The sequence below is a fragment of the Rattus norvegicus genome, chromosome 7 (assembly GCF_021556685.1).
Source record: "Rattus norvegicus strain SHRSP/BbbUtx chromosome 7, alternate assembly SHRSP_T2T, whole genome shotgun sequence".
NCBI classification, from domain to species: Eukaryota; Metazoa; Chordata; class Mammalia; order Rodentia; family Muridae; genus Rattus; species Rattus norvegicus.
The window spans coordinates 83,422,262-83,445,757 of record NC_141540.1 but is presented as its reverse complement, the minus strand read 5'-3'; the positions used below and the strand labels follow the sequence as shown (position 1 = coordinate 83,445,757).

General features: G+C 39.6%; 1 protein-coding gene and 1 long non-coding RNA gene across 5 annotated transcripts in view; one reads left to right on the top strand and one right to left on the bottom strand.

The window, feature by feature from the left end:
- Nucleotides 1–330: 330 nt before the first annotated feature.
- Nucleotides 331–10,173, bottom strand: LOC102547184 (uncharacterized). 3 transcript variants are annotated; one of them, XR_015624782.1, is made up of 6 exons: nt 9,891–10,173; nt 8,952–9,126; nt 7,878–7,976; nt 7,533–7,661; nt 4,041–4,097; nt 331–3,562 (listed from the first exon to the last, which is right to left on the bottom strand). It is a non-coding gene; the product is annotated as an uncharacterized LOC102547184 (long non-coding RNA). The 3 variants fall into 3 exon arrangements; XR_015624780.1 differs by lacking the exon at nt 4,041–4,097; XR_015624781.1 differs by lacking the exons at nt 4,041–4,097; nt 7,878–7,976.
- Angpt1 (angiopoietin 1) overlaps nt 9,616–23,496 on the top strand; it is a 248,746-nt gene continuing 234,865 nt past the window's right edge. Inside the window, exon 1 of one of the 2 annotated variants that reach the window (XM_087559330.1) lies at nt 9,616–10,268. In XM_087559330.1, coding sequence (XP_087415456.1) covers nt 9,972–10,268 — 297 coding nt within the window. In that variant the 5' untranslated portion in view covers nt 9,616–9,971. 2 annotated transcript variants of the gene reach the window in all.

The following is a 23,496-nucleotide window of genomic DNA, read 5'->3' as shown; positions in this document are numbered from 1 at the left end:
TAAAATCAGATATTGGAACGTTTGATAATGAAAACACAGACACTTGTTTTTTATTTTGGGAGAAACTAATGATTCATGAGACCAAAAAGAATATGTCATCATAACAGCAGTTGTTAATTATTAATTGAGATAAACACAGTGTCCTTGTGTGTAAAGGCTCTAAAATATAAATTTAAGAGATAAATTAGTTCAACAAAATAATATGAGCTCTTGAAAGTTCTTTGTGCTTATTTTGTGTCCTTAAATGCACCAGAAATTAAATATACAGCACTTTTTACAGGCAATAACTTCATTGTTTATTTTCCTAAAATTAAAAACATACTCCAGAAATATGGCACACATATCCATAGAGGTTTATTCTCTCTTTGTGTTAGACAGATTTAATTGTCTTTACAGAATTTATTTCTTAGTCGGATTCATTATAACCACTAGTTTTCAACCATGTCGATACATTAGAAACTGATGTCCTTTAATGTGTACAAGTATGTTCAGGCTACATCCAGAACTACTGAACTAAAATCAAAAGAGTAAATCCAGACTTCTTTATTTATGTAAAAATCACAAGGGATACTAACATGTCTCTAGGCTTAAGAGATGTTGAAGCAACCCACTGGTAAGTACCTAGCTATTAACTATGAATCAGTACCTTTGCTCTCAGCAAATCTTGTTTGGAGAAGCTGTCCACCATGCAGTCTTCAATTTCAGTAGAAATAAGGTGGGCCAGGAGTTTAGTTTACATCACAAATATGTTCTCGGATAGTCCTGATGCTGGCTAGTCAGGATGACAATTTTTGAATAATTGATCTACCTTGTCCCTTGCATTCAGCCAAGGTATCTATCATACATGCCCATACAAGTAGTTTTAAGATGATTATTTATATGTGTGAGGCAATTTAGTCTAGCATATTAGTTACAATGACAGGGCCTTTAAGTCAGATATTCATGCCAAACTATATTACTCCTGTACAGCCTTAGTCTAATTCCTTATTTTTTGAGTTTCAATTTCTCCATCTGACAATTGGAACTACGTAAATTATTTTGTTCAATAATTTTGAGGGGTCAGAGTAATGGCTTGGCCGGTGAGTGTGTTTGATGTTCTTACAAAGAACTAGAAGTCAATGTTCAGAAGCCATATGCAGGTGGAGGGGAGAAGACTCACAGCTACCTGTAACCTAAACTCCATGGGACCTCTCTGTCTGCCTTTGTTTGTTTCTGTCTGTCTCTGTCTCTCTGTCTCTCTCTCCCCCCTCTCACATAAACACAGATGTGAATATTTTTTAATTATATTTGGTAATTTATATAAACTGATTGGCATACAATAAATATAGCATAATTATTACCTCTTGGAGAGGCTAGAAATCATGTTTTAATTTTCAAGTCTTAGAACTTTGCATTTGTTTAATTCTCTGTCAAGTGTTCTGCTTCTTAGTGAAGTAACAAATAGGATAATGTCTACTAAAACCAGGAAGAATTAATTCGGGAATCTGAAAAAGCAGATGCTATGACAGGACTGACTGAAGGTTTGTATATATGTGGTGATCAAAAGATTCTGGTCTGGAAGCAGCAAACAGTGAGTTTCTATAGTGTCTGGAATTCTTCAATGTTCTTTCATCTGTAAAAAGGCAGCAATAACATAACCTCCCTATTGGGGCATTGTGATGATTATAACAGGTGAGATTTGGCTGGAACATTGCATAGCATAGTTCTTGATATACTTTAGGTACTCAGTAAATGTTAGCTCTTGTTAAACCAAGGCTAATTGGTTCATAACTGGTTCTTTAAATATTAACTTTCTTCCCTCTGTTTAGAACTGATGCATTTTTATGGCTTTCTGAAGAAGTTGAGTTAGGAGTGTCAGTTCTCACAAGAGACTGAAACTCTTGAGGAGAAATTAATTTACTATTCTCCTAACACTCTTCCAAATGAAAAATCACAGAGGCGTGAAGACTTATTGTAGATGCTAAATAACACCCTATCCTTTTCACTTCCATGTTCAGGGGAAGAGTGAGTGGCATTGGGTCTGTTATTGGTTTTGATTCCAGACCTTTTTTTTGGGTGGGCATTTCTATTGGTATACTGAAGAAAGACCTGCTGACGCCAGTTTCTTCAATGGCTTCCCTGTCTGAGGCCTAGGGGAGTTCTTCCTCTGTTCTCTGCCAAGATAAATGGATGAACCTGTTTCAGAATTGTTTGTTTTGCTGAAGTTACTACAGAATGAAAACCATCTTCAAACACTCTGGACCTGATGCAAATTCATCTTAAGACACTTCCCGACAATATTATTTTCCATAGACATATTGACAGGAGACGTTATGCCATTTGTTTTGTAAGAGAAGAACTGAGTAGTATTGCCCAACATGTGGCCCTCATTCCAGTAGGAATTCCAGTGTTGGAGAGATTATTGTACACAGATATTCATTTTAATATTCTGTGTTTACTTTAACATATGCTAGGGAAAATACAAGTGTTTCATTTTCCAACTGCTGTTGCTTAGGATAAATCTAAGAAAGCTAAAGGCTTACATTTCAAAGTAGCTAGGAATGCACCAGGACAGCACGGATGGCAAATAGGAAGGTAACATGAGATTAGTATAAATTTAGGGAAGTTTTTGCAAAATATGTAGGTTTGGCATCCCTCTGTGTGTGTGTCACAAATGATGGAAGATAATATTGACCAAAACATGGCCACGGTGATCTTTCCTAATTTCCACTCATTTCAGGTTGCTGTTTAACCCATTCTTCAATTGCCTAAATTCTCCTTTTTAAGACTAATTTAAAAAAATTTTAATTACTAATTTTAAAAAAATGTCAAGGGAAATGAACCATACCATGTACTTGGTAGGAAAGGAAGCAGTAACTTTTCAGAATTAAAGGGTATGATGATTAAGATCACCACAAGAAAGTCTAAAGTTTGCTGGGCAATATTTGAACTAGGAATCTGATTAAGGCAATCATAGTTTCAAATACGGGAATTTATTTCCTAATTTAATTGTCCAATTCGTAATCGAATTAGAGCCTTGGGTGGTGGTGGGGCATAAAACTGACTTGTGGAGGAGGGAGTTGATAAAATAAAATGAGGTTTCCTTTGCTGTGTTTACGTCCTGCCACCTTGCATGGTTTTTTTAAGATTAATAGTAAAACATTTCCTTTCATTGTCATTGTGTCAGAGGCAAACATTATCTCCCAGGAAACAGAGTGAAATAATATATGCCCCAAGTCCAGACATAAAAGGCGTTCTTGCAAATAAAGTCATTTGGTTGAATTGGCTGGAAATGAGTTGGACAGCAAGTCATGGTGGTCAAGCTCTGAATGATATTCTCATTGCTCCCCTGGGTGCTCTCTGTGAGGATTCAGTTCTTACTTCCAAATGTGACTGATTCCTTGTCTTGTTTGCCTTACCAGTTGTTTCTCTGGCCTCACTACTTAGAGCAGAACATTCTCCCCTAAGTTGTTCTCAAGTTGTTTCATCCATTCAACAAATATTTATTCAGCACCTATTGTGTGCCAGGCCCTCACTGGTCCAGGTGAAGGGGATAGAACAGTGAGGAAGAACACTGAAGTCACTGCCGGAAAAGAAAGCAGAGCTGTTTATGCAAGCTAACATGTGGATGTGACCACCCTTTCGTTCCAAAACGTGCTTCTTAAATTTGTGATTTTTTTAAGAGGGTCAGAAATGCTCTTCAATGTTTAAGAGGATGAAATGATAGGGAATGGAATTAGATAAACATAGTCATAAAATTCAATTAAACAAGGTCAAAAATGGGACAAATCTTGAACACAAGAGAGAACACACATGGAGAAAGACAAGAATGATCATTTACCATTTACAGCCTTTCAACACTGAGCTCAGTACTTTATACTCATTGAATTATCAATTCTTCACTGCACCTCCATATAGGTTATGCTATTATCACTACCTTTACGCTACAGATGGGAAGGCTCAGTTTAAAAGAACTGTTTTGTCTAATGTTAGCCAACTTGCAGTATCTCAGCCAGGAAGTAATAAAAACAACAAACCAAAATGGAAACCTAGCCTTTTACCTGGTTTACAAAGTGATCACCTATCCAGGCAAGTAAGAGCCAAACAGTTGGGAAATGCTGCACCGGACACAGGTTTAGGTGTGCAGAGCATGAAAATGAGATTCAGAGAGAAGGAGAAGAATATTAGCAAAATTAAAAAATCTATTTCCAAAATATTTTAAAACCTGAGCTTACAGATGTTGAAGAACATTGTCCTCTGAACATAAAACGTATACCATCTTTATCAACAGCTGTGCTTATTTGCAAGAGAGGCTCTAAAAGTACATGTTGACATCCTCCTCTCTCTAGTATATTGTCCTGTTATGTACACAGAGTAGTCATTTCAAGCTTTAGGGATGCCTAACCTACATATTTTGCAAAATATTCCCTAAGTATCCCCAAAATGTTTCCTCCCAGCAGCATGTAATTCTTTACAAGTTGTTCATGGTCCTATGGTCATAAAAGGTAATGGAGTTTATAGAATGAAGACTGAAAGAACATTCCATCTATGTGGCAAGCCAGAATTGTCAACAATGTTTGTATGAGTACTTTTTTTCTCAGTGGTATAGATATAATGGGAACTACTCACCCTCCTATAAGTAACTCCTCAGCCATTCTCTGCCAGGAGACTCAATACACTAATTATCATGACCAGATAAATTTGGTGAAGTCATGAATTTGTTCTTTGTGTGTGTGTGTGTGTGTGTGTGTGTGTGTGTGTGTGTGTGCGCGCGCGTGTGCCTCATATGTGTTGAGCCAACGTTACTCCCATTTCTCCACAGAAAACTTCACACAAAATTAGAAATAGTATTTCCTACAATGCTCTTAAATCTGTGTGTAGTACTTGTGAATGAGAAGTGTTTCACTGAAGACTGAGTGGAAGTCACCTTCATTCCAAGATCAAAATGGACAGAAAGTCCAAAGTTGAGTAATAATGGTTGAGTGAAATATTAGTTACTTGTTACTGTGATAAAACACATGACCTGGAGCAACCTAAAGAAGGATTTCTTTTAAATGTATGTTTTCACAAAAAAATCTATCTCAGCAGGAGAGGCTTTAGGAAGCATCCTCATCTGACAAACTCAACAGAGAGTGAATTAGGAGAGGGACAAGACCATCAACAACTGTCACCACGGCCTTCAGCATGACCACACTTCCTTGCCCAAACAGCATCACCAACTGATGACCAAGTATTTAAATACCCGAACCTATGGGGATGTCTCATTCAAACCACAGTTGCTACTTATCAGCTTTGTCTTAGAGAGACCAGCTACCATTGGTGCTCATGACCCATGGAAGGAAATTCTCAGACTTTCCTAAGAAACAGTTTTGCTTTTGAGAACATATGAAATAGTCTTTCTAAAGTTTGAAAAGTTTGAGATACAGAAAGAGGCATCATTTACTCTAATCTAGGCATGTATACCTCCACAGACAGAAACAGAGAGGGGCATTACGCAAAATGAACTATGTATAATTTTGCCCTATATAAGATTTCTTCTTAAAGGGTGTCCAAATGGTCATCTGTCTCTATTCCGGTGCAGAGGAAGTGCTGGTATCTGTATTCCTGCTCCATTAAAGCTCATCTGTTTTGCCTGCTAGGTATGCATAGAACATCTCCTCTGTATAAATGACAAGTGATAACATGACAGAAGGCAATTCTGAGATGTTTGTTGAATGCTTTTCCATCCTTGTCCATACATGGCTGGAACTTTTAGGTATTATTGTGCTACCGCATCTGGGATTCCTTTTGGAGTCTGCACACAAGTGGTGCTCCTATCCCTTCCACTGCCAGCACTGAAACTTAAAGTGAATGTTTCTTTAGTCCACTGTATGGTACTGACCCAAGGTCTACTCTGTGCCAAGAAAATGAGGAGTGGGACTAATCATTCATTGTAGACGGAATAGCCTGTGTCCCTGTTGATAAGTAGGTGGGACAACAATACCAGTGTGTCCTGATTTAGTTTTAAGCCTATTGGCGTCAATCATAACATGAATCTATTAGGCTGGGGTTGGGAATAGATACCTGCTATTCCTGCATTCTAAGTTCTAAGAAACGCCTGCTACTTGAGGCCTAATTACTGAGAAACTAATTCACTGAGAAACGTGTGACTAAGACGACTTAGAGAGGCAGTTCTTGCTCTGCTATACAAATTGTCACAGTTCCTGGTGAATCAACCCTTGTACGACCTACTTTTCTCACCTGCAAGATGATAGATACAATAATGTACCACTGTGTAGTTTCAAAAAGGATTAAATAAAAAAGTTTGCTTATTTTTAAACAATTTTGAATTATTAATTTTAAGTAATATGTATTGATATTGTACTATGGTTTTAAGTCTATCCCATTCTTTAGGGTTAAGCTTAGATTTACCGTACTTCCTTGCGCTTAGAGGTTCTAGAAAAAATTCTCCAATGAACACAGTAGATGTGAACAGTCTCGTAGTTGCCAGATCTCCAGAGAGATTAATTAAGTAATTAGCTATCCCATCTGCTCTCTCACTTAACCCTTCATTCTTTCAAATAAAGTGTACAGTAAGTGCTAGGGAATCGAGGGCAAGAAGACCTTTTTAACTGCTCAGAGGTAGAAAGGGAGAGAAACAAAAAATAAATGAGTCAAATAAGCAATCAGAAACCCAAGACAGTGAGAGATATGAAGAGGTGGTCATTCAGATTTAATGGAGATGTGTCCACGTGCTGTACTTTATTGGAATTAAGAACGCTTCAGAAAGAAAGCAGCAAAGCCTGAGTCTTGGGGTACAGTTAGTGTCATTAAGTACTGATTTTAAAGGGGTCCCTACTGTCAATGGGAATTCCAGCATTTACAGGACTATGTGTAGATGTGACTTACTGTCCGCATGACAGTGGTCCAGGTTTCAAACCTAGCCAATCCAAGTCTTTAACATACTGTGATTATCTCTTTAGAATTATAAAAAGGTCGGAGGTGAGGGAGAAAAAATCGTAATGGCTTATTCTTCCTATCACTCCCTGAATTACACACTACACCTGAAGAGCTGGAGACAATTGTCGCCCTTGGTCAGATCCATGGCCCCTGAGCATGTTAACCTTAGTGAGTGGGGACTCACACAATCCTCCACTGTCGACAACTGGAGCTTCAGAACAAAAGGGTTTATAGACATCTTTGTGCTAATTGCCTGTCTGTGCCCAAGCCATGGACATTGTTACTAGCACTTCCCATATTGTGCATTTTTGTTTTCCTAGTGAAAACCTTGAATCATTCTTTTTTCACCTTGGTCACCTTCCCTTCAACTCTTTTAGACTTGCTTCTGTTTCCCTCTTCCTAGAGACCCGTGCTTCCCTGTGGAATCTCCGTTTTGCCTTTATTTGTTCAGATTGGAAGGTTCACATGGACAGCAGGTTCTGACACACAGAGAACAGACTTCCAACCGTCATGGCCATTTGGAAACACAGTGGCGCTGTAATAGAGACCTCACCGCTCCTCCATTAACTCCCTGCCAGTTTTCAGCTGCATTTAGTTCGTAACAAAGCACTTACAGGCGTTGTTTTTGGACAATCTTCTCTGTATGGATTTTTTTTTCAACATAAGCATTGCTGGAAAGCAATACTTTCCCAGTCGGCTTCATCCTTGTGCTTGTGTAGGGGATGCCCGTCGCTTTGTGGGGGCTGCAGAGAAAGAATTAAATCATATTTCTGCTGGGAAAACAGTTCAGTTGGTAGAGCGTCTGCCTACCTTACAGGAAGCCTTGGGTTCAGTCCTCAGCACTACATACATTCGGGGTGTACAGGAGTAGCAGGTAGAAGCATGACTATCAGAAGTTCAAGGTCGTCCTGGCTACAGGAGTCACTGTTTTAAAATAAATAGGTAAACTAGATAATTACCTCTTTCCTGGGTACCATCAAGCAGTCTGCTTTGAGTGGAGCCCTTTGGAGACTGCCTTTTTCCTCCCTCCTTTTGGAGGTGTTCAGAGACAGGTTGTCCTAAGAGTTAGAAAGTTAGGATCAGAGAATATTTCCCTCGTCATCTCTAACTGAGCAGCCTTTCTGTGACTCAGTTTCCTGTCGATAAAACAAGAGTTAAACATAATACCTGTGTCTTAGGTGTGTTGCCATGATTAAATGACGTAATATATAAGGAGTGCTTAAGGTGAGCTGATAAACAGCAAAGTCTCAAGCAGTATAGTGGCTGCTTAAGAGCACTCTGCCCCTGACTCTTGTAGTAACACCAGTCTCTTATGGGCGTCAGAGAATTTTACTCCCGTGTTTGGCAAAATGTATCGGCCTGCTCAGAAACATGTCATTTGGTGTGGAAACAACCGATGAATCTCATCACTGTTCGTTTACCATAAGCAAACCACCACCTTCCCGGAGTCAGTTTTGACCTTCTCTCTTTTCCCTAAAGATGCATCTGTAACCACCTTTGCCCCTCCCCCACTGCTCTACTCCCATTCCAGGACTCAAGAGTCACACTGTGGCTTCTGTTTGTACACATGCCTGAGAGGAGAGGCTCTTTTGCTCCCAAAGCCCACGAAGTTCCTAATGAAAACCCTGCATGTACACACATCCTGTGCACATATATCCTGATGCCATCCTAAATTCCGTAACCATCTCCGGGTCCTTGTATTTGTCTGTATCTTTATTCAAATATTTATATTCTGGACTTAGGAAAGCACCTTCCGATCACAAGTTTTTCTTCCTTTAATAAAACCACAGAGGTTTCTCTTGTATAAGCCATTGGCACACCTGATACATGCTTGTTCTCAGACAGTTTGCCTCTGCAGCCACAGAGGATTGGTGTGGAATTTCCATACCCGTGTTAAGGACAGCCATAGCAATGCCAGAGGTTCTTGTGAAATATATGATTAGCATGTACCACAGGAATTAATAATTCTCAGGCCACTGTCTTAAACTGTAACCACATTGTTGTTGCAGGGAAGTTGCTCAATTTATACTCACAGAATGTGAACAGCTGCATTCTGACCAAGAAACCAGCTTCATTTAAAATCCATATCCCAAAAGGTGCTTTCAAAATACTACTTAGTATGCACGTGATATGTTGCTGTGAGTGACAAATTATGGTAATTTCCTTGATAATTTGATCCTTTGATTCTTTTCTTCTCCTCTATAAAGCCTATGTAAATACAAAGGAAGAATGCCATTTCTAAAAATAGTTTTTAAATGTTTTTCCCAAAGTAAAAAAAAAACTTAATTTAATAATTTTATTGAATTATAAAAAAAATAATCCATTGGAGATTGTGTCAAATTAGGGTTTCCCAATTAAACAGTCACTTTGAAACCCCATTTCTAGCTTGCTAGATTTTAGTAGGTCAGCAAGCACACCCAGACGTATTAAGGTGGACTGCTCTGTTTATTGATTTTCCGTGCATCTGCTAAGGGCTCAAGGCAATTGTCTGCGGAAGGGGGCGGGAGGCCCATACATGATCGAGGTCATGCGCATCTAGCCAATTTGTAAGCCGATCCGCCGCCCAAAGCCATCAGCAATCCTTAGCATAGGGGCACACTCATGCATTCCTGTCAAGTCATCTTGTGAAGGCTGCCTGCTTCCAGCTTGGCTTGGATGTGCAACCTTAATAAAACTCACTGAGGTCTGGGAGAAAATAGCAGATCTGCTGCAGATAGGGTAGAGGAAAGGGACTAGAATATGTACTTGCAGCTGACTCGGGCAGGCTCCACGCTGAACGGTTACACAGAGAGGAAACAATAAATCTAAGCTACTATTGCAATAAATATCTCAAGTTTTAACGAAGGAAACTATCATTACAGTAATTTTTTTAAGTAACGCGTTTTAGAACAAAGCTAACAAATGGCTAGTTTTCTGTGGATCTTCTTCAAATGCTTTCTTTAACGGGGAGAGCGTCAAACAAGCAGTTTTACCTGAAATAAAGAACTAGTTTAAAGGTCAGAAGAGAGGAGCAAGCTTTGCAGGAGGCACGGAAGGCGAGTGCTGGCAGTACAATGACAGTTTTCCTTTCCTTTGCATTCTTCGCTGCCATTCTGACTCACATAGGGTGCAGCAACCAGCGCCGGAGTCCAGAAAACGGAGGGAGAAGATATAACCGAATTCAACATGGGCAATGTGCCTACACTTTCATTCTTCCAGAACACGACGGGAACTGCCGTGAGAGTGCGACAGAGCAGTACAACACCAACGCTCTGCAAAGGGATGCTCCACACGTGGAGACGGATTTCTCTTCCCAGAAACTTCAGCATCTGGAGCATGTGATGGAAAATTATACTCAGTGGCTGCAAAAAGTAAGTGATCGCTTTCGGTTTCTAATTGCTCTGAGCCTTCCCGGCTCCCCCTCTGCAGCGAGCTCAGAGTTCCGTAGGGGGCATTTGTGTTTACCTTTTGCTCCGGGGGGCAGTGTTTGCAAAAGAAAAGGGCTCTCTTCTCTGGGCTCAACTTCCTGGGTAAGCCAGGGGTCCTGGGCTTGTGGGAACCTCTGATCCTGTGACTTCCTAAATGTGCTTCTAACACTGGCAAATTTTATGCCAACCCTGCTTTTTTCCCCCCTAAAGTTTATTTTGAGCATTCTGACTGTCAAAGTCCAATTTTGAAAAAGAAAGCTCGCACTTCTTGGGCAACTTGGTGTAAAAAAAAAATCATAATGGTGATATATACGGAAGTTTAAATGGAATGTACAGCAAGGAGTTTTGTGAGTTGCCATGGGAAATCTTCATAAAATGCTTACCCCCAACTTTAATAATATTAAATGAGAATAAGTATGAAGTACTCATATTGCATTTGTTTAGAAAAAATGTATTTGTAAGTTAAAGGGACTTAACTTCACAAGTGATATATGAGGACTGACATCTGAAATCAAGAAAATAGCTTCTGATGGGAAAATTGTAGGGAAGGGCTTTTGCTCACATTAAGGATAGAAATTCAGCCCATAAAGTCTCCTGTGTGCACCTGCAGATTGGGCTGAACACGAGAAGGCTGTGGTAATTCTTGACAAGCATTGCTTCCCTGGGTTAGGAACAGAGATAGTGCCATCTGGGAGCCTCAGTCTCCCGAGGAACGTTAATGCGGAGTGCGTACTTGATCCCAATTTATAGAAGTCACACTGATCAGTGCGTGGGTCTTTTTTCGTAAGCCACAGAACATTCTGTAGCTGCTGTTGTTAAGTCTGCCTTTTCCATGGTGAGTACATGTTTCAGCTCATTCTCTAATCACTGTTTAGCTGTGTAACAGGTAAGTACATGTTTCTAGAGCCACGACAACCTCTCCTACAGGACCTGAGCCTCAGCGTGGGCAGAAGGATGGGACTAGGCTGCTGGTACCACAGCAAGCCCTCTAAAAGGATAAGAGATGGGGAAAGGCAAACTTCTGTTCTGTGTGGTCCCAGTTACTTAGGTCTGCGCCTGCTGCTGAATCATGCCTGCTGGTAGCTCTTCTCTCTTTGTCCACTAGGGACTGAACTAGGATCGCAGTTATTTCTTTCAGGGTGTGAACAGGAACTTGGTACTTCTGGAGTTCCGAGACTGGGAACAGCAGCTTCCTGCTACACACCACAGGTGAAAAGTTAAGACTGTGGCAGGAAACATAGGCAGATCATAGACACATTTTCCATCACTCTGCATAGAATTAGTTTATAATAGACCATCTGGTGTTTCTATGGCAGCATTTCCTGCTACTGTGAATAAATGACTTTGGTGTAATAGTTTGTTAATATCCCATCCACAGTGTTTTCAATGAGAACTGAATCACGATCAATCTGGGTTCTCTGAGTCGGACACCAGTGGGAAATATAGTTCTTAATCATGAATGAGCTATTCTAGCAAAAATGTAATGTATTGTTTGCTTTAAACATACAACCAAAATGGTGATTCGCATAGCGACGCATATTTTCTGTTGTTGCTCTGCAATTATTCAGCAGTGACAGGGCAAGGGCACAGCTCTGCTGGGGTGACATCATGCACACATTCGATATGTTAATTGGTTTTGTGAAATAAATTTGATTCTCATTGGCTTCGTTCTTAGCTAGAGGTTATGGCATAGTTTTCAGATTATGGCCGAGCATTAAGTATTAAAATGTTCCTTGGTTATATCAATCCTCACAAGAATGAATCAAGCTGAATACATGTTGAAATGACCCAGTTGGTGTGAGTCAGAGAAGTTGGCTTCCCTATTGTCTGCTTGAATTTGCATATCTTTTGTCATTGTTAATGTGATTGGTTGGAGGATCAAGTAACCAAATAAATGCATTCATCAAAGGACCTGCTAAAGACTCTCATAAATTTCTCTTAATTAGTGTTTTCTTCAACTCAGACTCCAAACTTCATGTAATATATTTGTTTTGAACTCACATGCACATTTTTTACTGTAATTACTCCACACAACTTACACATTTCTATTTTTGTCCTAAGTAGTTGCTATAAGTTAAGAAGTAATGTTGTGCAGAAACTAATGCAAACAGTGCATATACATCAAATTAGTTCAGCCATTTACTAAAAAAATATTAATCAAAGTATGATGATAAATATCAGGGAAGCTCCTGATGCAGAAAAAATGTTACTAAAACAATATGAATCCAGACGGTTTCTGTGATAATCTGCTCATATCCTTAAACACTGGTAAAGTGGATTTTTAAAAATATCCGTTGTAAGATATTGACCATCACACAAGTCACTTTATAAGACTCTCAACTTTCATTCCTCAGCTTGTGTAGTTTTACAACTGATAGGCAAGTTATGCAAGGGAACTGTAATGGCATGGCTGTCTTGACATGATGGGCTTAATTCAACGAGGTCCAATTCTATGATTATTCCTTTGTTAATGTGATGTAGGATGATAGCACTTGGCAGAAAGAAGAGAGCTGTGTAATTATATATTTAACATCACAGTCGATGTTTGCATTTGAGGCTCCTATATTATTTGTGGCTCCTATATTATAAAGCTCTTTTTGGAAATATGTCCAGTGGTACCAGATAAATGAGAGTGACCACATCTTGCGTAACTAAGAGGGAATAGAAATGAGTTTTAGACTTTTGTTGTTTTCTATTCTCAGGTGGGTTTTAAAAATGCCCCTACCCCTCCTATGGAGGTTAAAGGATGAGAGTCACTCTTCTTCTACTACAAGGGTTTCAGAGATGGCTACAAGGACCTTCTGAGCCATCTCATTGGCCGCTCTTGAAATTTGTTATTCTTTGCTGCTGCTGCTGTTTATTGGTCGGTTTTTATATTTGGCTGATTTTTTTTAAGACAAGGTCTTATTCTGTACTCCAAGGCAGCACTTGGAACTCACTGTGTAGTGTAGTACAGGGTAGCCTCAAACCTGTGACTGACTAACCCTCTTGCCTCAGTGACCTAAATGCTAGGGTTATAGAAGGTTCAGTTGTCGCTATTGCTATTATTATTTTTTAAAATGTGTATAGGTTGCATGCATGTGAGTGTAGGTGTGTGTGGACATGTGTGATTGTTACTATTACTATTTTAAATGTGTATAGGTTGCATGCATGTGAGTGTAGGTGTGTGTGGACATGTGTGATTGTTGCTATTACTATTTTAAATGTGTATAGGTTGCATGCATGTGAGTGTAGGTGTGTGTGGACATGTGTGGAGTTCAGACAACAACTGGGAGTCCCATCTCAGGATCTCCGTTTACCACTTTTAAGGAAGGTTCTCTTGTTGGTCTGGAGCTTACCAATTTGGCTAAACTGGCTGGCCATCTTTTCTTCCACAGTACATGGGCAGTGGTAGCTATTACAGACTCACCGAAGCTTATGGCCAGTATTACTTTTTTTGGTAGAGCACAGAGTAGGGCCAAGGCACATCCTTTTTCTGGAGACCGCAGGCCACCCTCGTCTCTTATATTCCTCAATTTACACAGACCCTCCTCTTCATAGTGCTGTAATTACTGGTTTAGGTGTTTTAAAATGATTAAAAATGTGTTACTTTCTTTCTTAAAATCTTTCCATAGCTCCCCATTATGCAGGAATGAAATCTTAACTGCTTGCACAAATCCCCTCCACATCTTCCCTAGAGCAGCTCTCTGGCCTCATCATTGTCACCTTCAAAGGACATTCCGGACACTGAAATGGCTGGGCCTTTCTTGTGATTTCTCCAAGATACAAGCTTCTTCCTGCCCCAGGCACTTACAAGCTATTTACTCAGGGTGGAAAATTGGTCCTCAGCAATTAGCCTGGATGCATCTGTCTATCTCTCTTAGGTCTTCCCTCCCTCAGAAGTTCTCTCTCAGCCACCTTCTCCTCCTCAGCCTATTGAGTGATTTGTTAATGTGTTACATAGCCCCATTGTTATAGTTTTTTAAAGTAAAATATAATTACATCATGTCTACCTTTGATTTTTCTCTCCAATCCTTTCTGTATATAACCTTGAATAATTTTTAAATTCATGACCTCTTTGTTTTTAATTGTTTGATTCCTAAATGTATAAAGACATGTACATTCTATTTATAATTTTACTAGTATGCATATGATTTTTGATATTAGATAATCATTTGGAGGCCCTTCCCTGAGGATGACTATTTCTCCCATTTTCAGCATTCCTTAGTTGCCTGTAACTGGCTCTCTACTCTTGGGACCCCAGGATATATCTTCTTTCCATTGTTTGTATGATTCTTGATATCATCTTTGTTCAGGTGTTCTGGTATATAAGCACCAGTTAAAAGGAGACTTTCATAAGTGTAGCATCTCTGACATTTCTAAGAGACACATTCTCACATAAAATTTCCTGGTCCTCCTTCTTATATTCTTTCCATGTCCTCCTTCCCACTAGTCCAGAAATTATGCTGCAGATATATTTTGGGGATAGGCATTGCATGATCACTTTTCTCTGCATTAGGATCAGTTGTAGTTTTTTGTAATGGTCTCCATTTGTTACAAAGAGATATTTCTTTGATGAGGGATAAGACCTATGCTTATCTGTGTGATGAATTTTTAGAATATAGTTAGATATTGTGCTTCTTTAGGAAAGTGGTGGGTGTGGATTTTCTCCCAAGTTCTGACTTCCTCAGCCTAGGATAATTTCCCATGCCTGGCTAGCTTTGCAGTAGCAGGCATGATTTTTCTCTTGTTGAACTGGTCGTAAGTCTAGTTAGAGAACTGGTGGTTACTGCCAAGGGTTTGGTACCACTGTTACCCTCTTAGGGTTATTGTGCTGTGCTAGTTTTTGTGGTTCATAGATGCCATAGCTGAGGAGAACAATTGGTTGCTTCCACCCCTGGGAAAATTGGGTGGCAACTTCCGGAACCATGAAAGCCGGCCTTTAGGGAGGAGGATTTCAGGATATATCCAGCTCCTATCCATGAGCCCTGTGTCTAAAGTGCATGAGACTTGCAACAAAAGGGACTTCACCTCCAATCTCAGGGAGGGAACCAAAACCACATTATTTTTATGCCATGTATTGCTATGTGGCATAATATCAACTAATGTTTCTCAAATTATCTATTCTGTCTTAGCCATCTGCGGTCATGTAAACTTTATAACACAGGTTTTGTCTCTTTTTAATTTAATATACCTAAATGAGAGCATGGCACACAATAGGGCCTCAATAAGGCATGGCTTCATCATCACAGTCATGATGTAAGAGGAACTAAGAACTTTAATTGCTGGTTAATTTTTATTGACTGCATTATTTATTCCTTTGGTTGTGTAATGACTGTTGGACAAAATTTCCTAAGACAGTGAGTAGAAGATGCAGTTTCGTAACCACGAATTCAAACAATCTCAGATCAAAAATACTTTAAAAACATGGATCTGGACTGAAACACACATGGACATTTTTTATTCTTTTCTGGAGAGTATGGTTAAAACAATAATTTACACAGCATTTAGGTTTTGTTAAGTATTATAAGAATTCCAGACTTTCTAAAGTATGTAATGTATATAAGAAATATGAAAACATTCTGGTATTTTTTTATAAGAGACTTAAGCATCTGTAAATTGTGTCCTCTAATAGGAGATCTTGGAGTCAACCCCTCTTAGGGATACCAATGAAAGAAAATACTTTTTCAGCTAGTAATGAAAGGAGTAATTATGTGGAGCTATTCAAAGTATAAAAAACATTTATGACAATAATGCTTAACTGTATTCCACATATTATCCTTTAAATATGCAACATGAGTATCTTTTAAATCATTTACATCAAAAGTCATCAAACCATTGCCCTTGGTCCAAATCTTGTCACCATGTTTATAGATAAAGTTTGATTGTAACAGAACCACAACCACCCTCATTCCTATATGCATTGTTCAAGGCTGTTTTTTATCCTACAAAGGCAGAATGGAGAAATTATATTTGAAACTAAATGGCCAATAGAGCATAAATATTTATTTTAGTATCTGGCCCTTTAAAAAAATTCTTATCCCTACTCTATATCATCGGACGAAATAGCACTGATATTGGGACTATCGAAAGGTAAACTGTGAAGTTGGTTATGTGGGAAAAACATTGACCTCCAGGAGGCAAAGTGAGGACTTTGCCAGTTGGCAGAAAGCCTTACTAAGCCAGTTCTTGGCTTGGTGTTTGGCATGATATGAGGTGACATTTTAGAGTACAAACAAAGGAATTTTGTGTCTTTTCTTTCCCTACCCATTACCATGTGACAAGAGAAACAGTCTTGAAGCTGATACACGTGGAAGAGAAAAAGCGCCTGGAAAACAATTCTGATATCCCACTTCTGGGGTCTCCTGTTTCCTGAGCCTGTTTCATCCTGTTGGCTGAGGCATTAGCACAGATGTTGACAAGACATTGGAACCATTTTGTGGTCTCAGTCATGAACTTCAGTTGGCCTCTCCACTTGCATCCACTGCATATGGAAAATGGCCTCCCTCCCATTCATTTCAGATCAAACATTAGAAAGTGAACCGACTTGCACAGTTGACAGAAGGGAGGCACAGGGAGTGGGACTCTCTGATGCCAAAGGCAACCCTGCTAGAACAGGCAGAGTAGGAAGTTTGCTATTCCCAGTGCTTTTGCCTGGTACAGATGCATGAATGGCCTTTTCCTGGGCCTTATTTTTTTCTTCTCTTTTCTTTTTCTTTTTCTCTATTTCTTTTTTCTTTTTTTAAATACCACAAGCTATGCTGTACCGTTTGCGCAGATGCACAACACTAATTACATTCTGAGTCACCCACGACTTTTGTTCCAATACAAGATTATCCTTTGCAGCAAAGTTGGGAAATTCCAAACCCCCTTTGGTTTTGGCCCCACGGTCTGAGGGAAGAAGGGCCTCTCAGTGTTTAAATCTTTTTACAATGTGTACAAAAGATGTGCCCCTCTGTTATCAAAGAGTTTCTAAAGAGCAAAGCCCCCTCTGGATTATGTTCCCCGTATTTGGAGGCTATGTTTATGTAGGTTCTGAATGCTTTCCTTGAATTCTCACATGGAAATATTAGATGGGAAATGTAGTTAGGCTTGGTCAGTCTTAATTCCCAGCCCGTGATCAGAATCTTTTCCTCGAAACAGACAAATGAACAATTTCTGAAGTACAGGCGCTGCATGGAGTCAGAGCAATGTCATCGTTCCATTGGTAATGTGTTTAGGTCTCTTTTCTTTTGCATTTACTAGAAAAATATGGTGAAAGATAAATCCTGTTTGACTTTAGAATATACTAACTCTATGTTTCCAATGAAATTGTATTTCTTGTTTGTTTTCAACTGTTGAGGGAACACAAAAATTAGCACAGATGTCAACGTGATCATAGTACATGAGCAGCTGGAAGATTCTAATGTGAATATCTTAATTATTCATAACATGTTCATAGCACTACATTCATGAACATCAAACCTACATATTTCTAGGGGATGGCTAAGACTGTCTGCAGGATGAGTTATTGGGGCAGGTATATGCTTTGTAGGTACTCTTAGGTTTTATTTGTGAATGTCTAATGAAGTAAACTATAATCTTAGTCCTTAAAATTACTGTAGATGAAACCAGCAAATATTTTTAAATCCTTAAATTATATTTTTTCTAACTTATTAAGACTCCCAGAGTACCATAAGACATGTCCACACTCTGGCTGCTATTAACTTGCAGATAGCTAGTTTGAAGCTCAGTGAGTATTGATTTCTGCCTAAGAAATGGTCTATCAGGCCTTGCATCTGGGTTGTCTCCTTGCAAAAATATCAGGTATAGAATTTGTGTCTTACTACCAATATCTCTAGTCTCATCTTTTCTCCTCTCCTTTGACTTTTAAATAGTAAGATTGGAAGTATCAGATGGAAGCCATTTATTAGTGACCGAGCAGTAGTTCAATGATAAGCTACTATAATAAGCTGAATATTTAATAATCAAAAATAACAATGATAGAAGTTTGCTATTTGTGGATGTGTGGTTATGTATGTGATGGGTGCACATGTATGTGTATACATGCAATGGTCAGAGGATGACCTCAGTGTTCATTCAACAGACACTGTTCACCTTTATTCTGTCTGTCTGTCTATCTATCTATCTATCTTCTATCTATCTATCTATCTATCTATCTATCTATCTATCTATCTTCTATCCATCTATCCATCCTCTATCATCTATCTAGTATGTATGTATGTATGTATGTATGTATGTATCTATCTATCTATCTATCTATCTATCTATCTATCTATCTATCTATCATCTGTCTGTCTGTTTGTCTATCCACTTGTTCATTTGGAGATAGGTTCTCTATTTGACCTGGAGTTCATGAAGTGTTATAGGCTCGCTGGTCAGTAAGCTCTACCCCCTGCTTGTCCCATCTCCTCCCCTAGGCTCTAACTACACCACACACCACATGGCTTTTCTTCATCATTAATGCCTAGCTTACATGTTTTCTTTTTTTTTTCTTTCCTTGAAAATAGACTTTTCCCCCACAATATATCCTAATTAGAGCTTCCCCTCCTCTAACTCCCCCAGCTCCCTCAAGATCCTGCTTATCTCTACTTTTGAATAAATGAACTGATGCATTTGAAGTAATTGGCAATAACAGAACTTGATTTTCAAATAAAGAGCGTGAGAGACATCTCCTGTGTCGTGTGGAAGCAGGTGGTAGGTCTAAGAGGAGACGTAGGATGAGGCCTGCCCAGGACTCTACCCTACACCCTTTCCAGCAACAACCTCAGGGGTCCCATAGGTTCCAAGAAATGTATTTCAAATACCCTCAGTCAGGCTTCCGGGCGATTAAATACGAGGCAGGTATATCCGCGATGGAATGCTGATAGACAAAATGAAACTCAAGTGTTCTTAGACTGAATAGCTGTTGTTAAGCTAGTATGAAATCTGTCAGATTCAAAGCACTTTAAGGTTATTAAATGTTGCAGTCACCGAAACAGACAAACATACTGTTCTAGACTCTTAAAATGTCTAGGTCCACTCTACTTAGGATGACTCAAATGTGTTAAAATAGTAGTTAACTCGTGGTCAGTCAGTGGCAAGGTGTATCACTTATTTTGCATATCTGTTGGCACATCATTAATGTTTGTCTGTACTTGGGATTCCGTGATTGGTCGATGATTTTCTAGTATTGGAATCTACCATATTCACTTCACATAGAATTCTACTGAAGGTCAAAGAAAGTCAATCTTGTGTAGGCATTTTGATATTTTCCAATCTTCATGCTGGATTGTTTGATTATAAGAGACATTTGTTTTTCTACTTTTATTTATTAGTTATCTTTTAAAGGATTCTTATTTGATTTTATTTTTATTGGTTATTTTATTCATTTACATTTCAAATATTATTCCCCTTCCCAATTTCTCCTCCACAAACTCCCTATCTCCTCCCCTTTCCCCTGCCTCTATGACAGTGCTCCCCCACCTGCCCACCTACTCCTGCCTCAGCGCTCTAGCATTCCCCTACCCTGGGTCATTGAGTCTTCTCATGACCAAAGGGCTCCCCTTTCAATGATATCAGATAAGGCAATCCTCTGGTACATATGAGGCTGGAGCTATCCCCCTCCTTTATCTTCTGGTGGGTGGTTTAGTCCCTGGGGGTTTAGCTTTGGGGGGGTCTGGTTGGTTGATATTGTTGTTTTGCCTATGGGTTGTAAACCCCTAGCTCCTTCAGTCCTTACTTTAATTTCTCCATTAGGGTCCTCGTGTTCAATCTGACGGTCGGCTGCATGCATCTGCATGTATTGGTCAGGCCCTGGCAGACCTTCTCAGGGGACAGCTATACCAAGAAACTATGTTGTGTCCATTTTGTTATAGTAGTGGCTCTGAATGAGGACAAATTCCTGAACATATCAATTCGTGGAGTCATCTCTGGGGACTTTTTCTGTTTTCTTCAGTAAAAGACTGAATGGGACTGGCCATTCAGGATGGGAGGATTGAGGCTGATACTTAGAGGGAGAGAATGTCCTAATGTCACTTTTCACTTAAGTTGACTAGTAGCTTTGTTATTATTCTAAAAGGGAACTACCTCCCCTCCTCCCTCTGTCAAACCTTCTCTCTCCACCCCTTCTCTCTTCTCTCTCAAGTCTATGGAGTGACAGGTGACTCGGTGACTCGCTTTTCCAACCTGCACTTCCCTAACTCTGCAGCTGGGAGAACTCAGCAGAACCAAAGCCCAGAGAGTAGAGGCAGAGGGCGAACCTCAGAGCAGGAAGGACAGAAAGTTTCTCCCTGTTCATCTCTCCTCTCCACCTGTTTTCTCTGCTCCTGCTTTTGATGAAGTGCTGAGAGAGAGCCTCCACTCCCTAGCCATGGAGTGGGATGCTGGGATGATGACATGTTGGTCAGATGAGCAGAGAGGCCAGCAACTATTCCTTCCTGGAGGTCGAGGATGGGGGAGGGGCCAGGTCAGGATTTTCTAGATGGCAATAGACCTTGAAATTAAGGAAGTAGCAGGAATAGCAGGAGCTCAGCCTTAAGGAAAAGCAAGCAGCCTGTCAGCCAGTCATCTAACCAAATACACTGTCCCTCCAACGCAGTCTTCAAGGTACAGGGAAGCAGAAATGTATCCACTACGGTCTGTTTTGAAGTACAAACCCTCCTAAGTGGACAGACATGAAAGCAAATAGTTGTTCACTGCTCCTTTGTCAAGTTAAAAGATGGTACAACCCACTGGTAAAACTTGTGTGCCAGAACCAGACTATGGAAATTTAGAATTCTGACAGTGGTACTTACTTGCTTTGTGGCCTTAGGGAAGCTCTTTCACTTCTCTGTTTCTCTATTTCATTATGGATAAAATTGAAGAAATAACTATCTAAACAATAGAGTTTATTTAGATGTAAGTATAATTCACATTGACTATTTTGTGCTAGTTTTTACACAGTAATTATTACTCAGTTATTAGATATTACCAGGGATGGTTTTAGATAACACTTTTAACCATTATTAGAAGCCCTGGAAAAACTTTACATGCTTATTGAATATTTTTAAAAAATTAATGTTAGGCAGTATTTACTTGACTGACTTGTCTGTCCCACGAGGAAACTGAGGCGTAGAGAAAGGAGGCCATTTTCACAGGGTTACACAGTGGCACACTTCAGGACCAGCGGGCAGTCACAGGGAGCCCAGCTCTGTGAACTCTGCCCTTAACTCATACAGAATGAGTTGCAGGATTTTAACCACTATGTCTCCTCTTGTTAATCCTAAATTACAAGTCTGCCTTTAGAAGTTTCTGCAGTTGTCTTTGTGGACAAAGCCTTAATTCTTTCATACCAAATGACTTGCCCCTTCCTCGTGTTCTGTCGTAGCCATTTGTCCTCACTGAGGCTCTAAAGCCCATGGTTAAATTGGCTGTGGCAACAGGTTGTGTTGCCCAGTGCAACACAATAGCCAGGCTCTGTCCCTCCTGCAGGTCTGGTGACAGACCACACAGACCCCTGTCTGGCCGCCCTCCTGTCTTGCTCAACAGACAAACCATCTTCTTGAAGCCACAGTGCTTAATTGAGTCTGACGGTTTATCTAAAAACTTTGAAATGCCTAAGAAAGGCTTACAATTACTTTACACGAGAGTGGAGGGGGTTGCCCGTTTTAAATAGCTTCCATTCAATTCATGACCTCCCTCTTGAATTTATCAGTAGGCAGTCTTGCTTGGAAAAGCAAAAGCACATTCTGGAGCTTAAAATATTATTTGCACGTACTTTTCTTCTGTAGGTCACACAGAGAGTTGTAAAAATGAGAAGCAAAGCCTTGTTTTTTTAGGCCAGGACCTCTTATCTCATTTCCTATTTTATTTATCATTGTTGCTATTAATTAAAATAGTTCTGGTATTTGGTCCGAGGCCAAGGACATGGCTACTTGGAGGCACTTGAGGCAGATATCTCCCTGTCTGTTCTCTTCTTCTAGTCTCGGAGGCTGGCCATTCAGTTGCCTGTGATTCAAGAGTTGCATTCCCATGGATGGGGGAGAACATCTATGGGACTCTAGACACCCTAACTCCACATTTTACATTTTCCTTCATGGACTCCCACTGAAGTGTTAGGATGAAACAGATTGGCAACATATCTGAATGTAGCTTTCTACCAATTTCTGTGTGTAAATAGCACTTAAGAAACCAAACACGTCATTCTATGATTTCTTGCTGGGCTGTGCATTTACTGCTAGCACGTCTCAGTGCATGGCATTTTCACACTGCAGGTACCCAGTGTATACTGCTAAACTGTGCACATCTATGAATATGTATTGCAGCATCTATGTTATTTGGGGGTAAGTCTACGAGGTAAAGTGTTCCAGGATGTAATGATGCTGCCGAATGGTAAGGATCTTTTCTTAGTTGGTAGAAAACTATTTAACCAGCGAGTACAATGTTCTCAGTTTTGTGGGTTCATTTCTTCATATACCCACCCTGCCTCCCATTTCTTTCACATTTCTATCAATTTCTTCCTGTCCCAGTATAGGTGACGAAATGGCATATGCACATTAACAGAAGCTGGGAAACACATTCTCGTGCTTGATTGCACAGTTCATACATTACCAGACACACAACTATAATGCCATTTATCTCATCCTTATAATATAGTTAGAGCTGTTGCCAATAATTTTCTTTCATTTCCTGTGTTTGATTAATTGACTTGTCTGCACGGAGGAGAAAAGACTATTGGATGACTGGTCACCAGTGGAAATATGAAACTGAATGGCCTAGAAAAAGGATTTAAAAACAAACTGAGTGTTCCTAGGCCTACCTTGGTAAGCAATGTCATCTTCCAAATACAGGTCTTACAGGGAACAGATATCATTAAACCAGGTTTGAGCACAAGACAACTAGAGGCTACTGCATTTAAAAAAAATCTTAAAAGGTTGCACATTTCCTTTGAGAAAAATGTAGAATTTAAACTCATTTCATAGATGGGTTACATCTAATACTCTTCTATATCCTTGTCTCTTCAACTATTTCTTTCACAAATTAAAATAAATTCTCAGTGTTGAGCTAGGGGCAGGATCAAGGATTCTGAACATGAGTGATGTTTTCCTAGACACTTTGGAGAATCTATTGTTGATAAACAGCCTTTTGTGGTGATAAGGATAATTTATCTTACATGCCTGTAAACGTCTATGGAAAGTTATTGTTCTAGAACTGCTCTCTATTACCTTCCTGT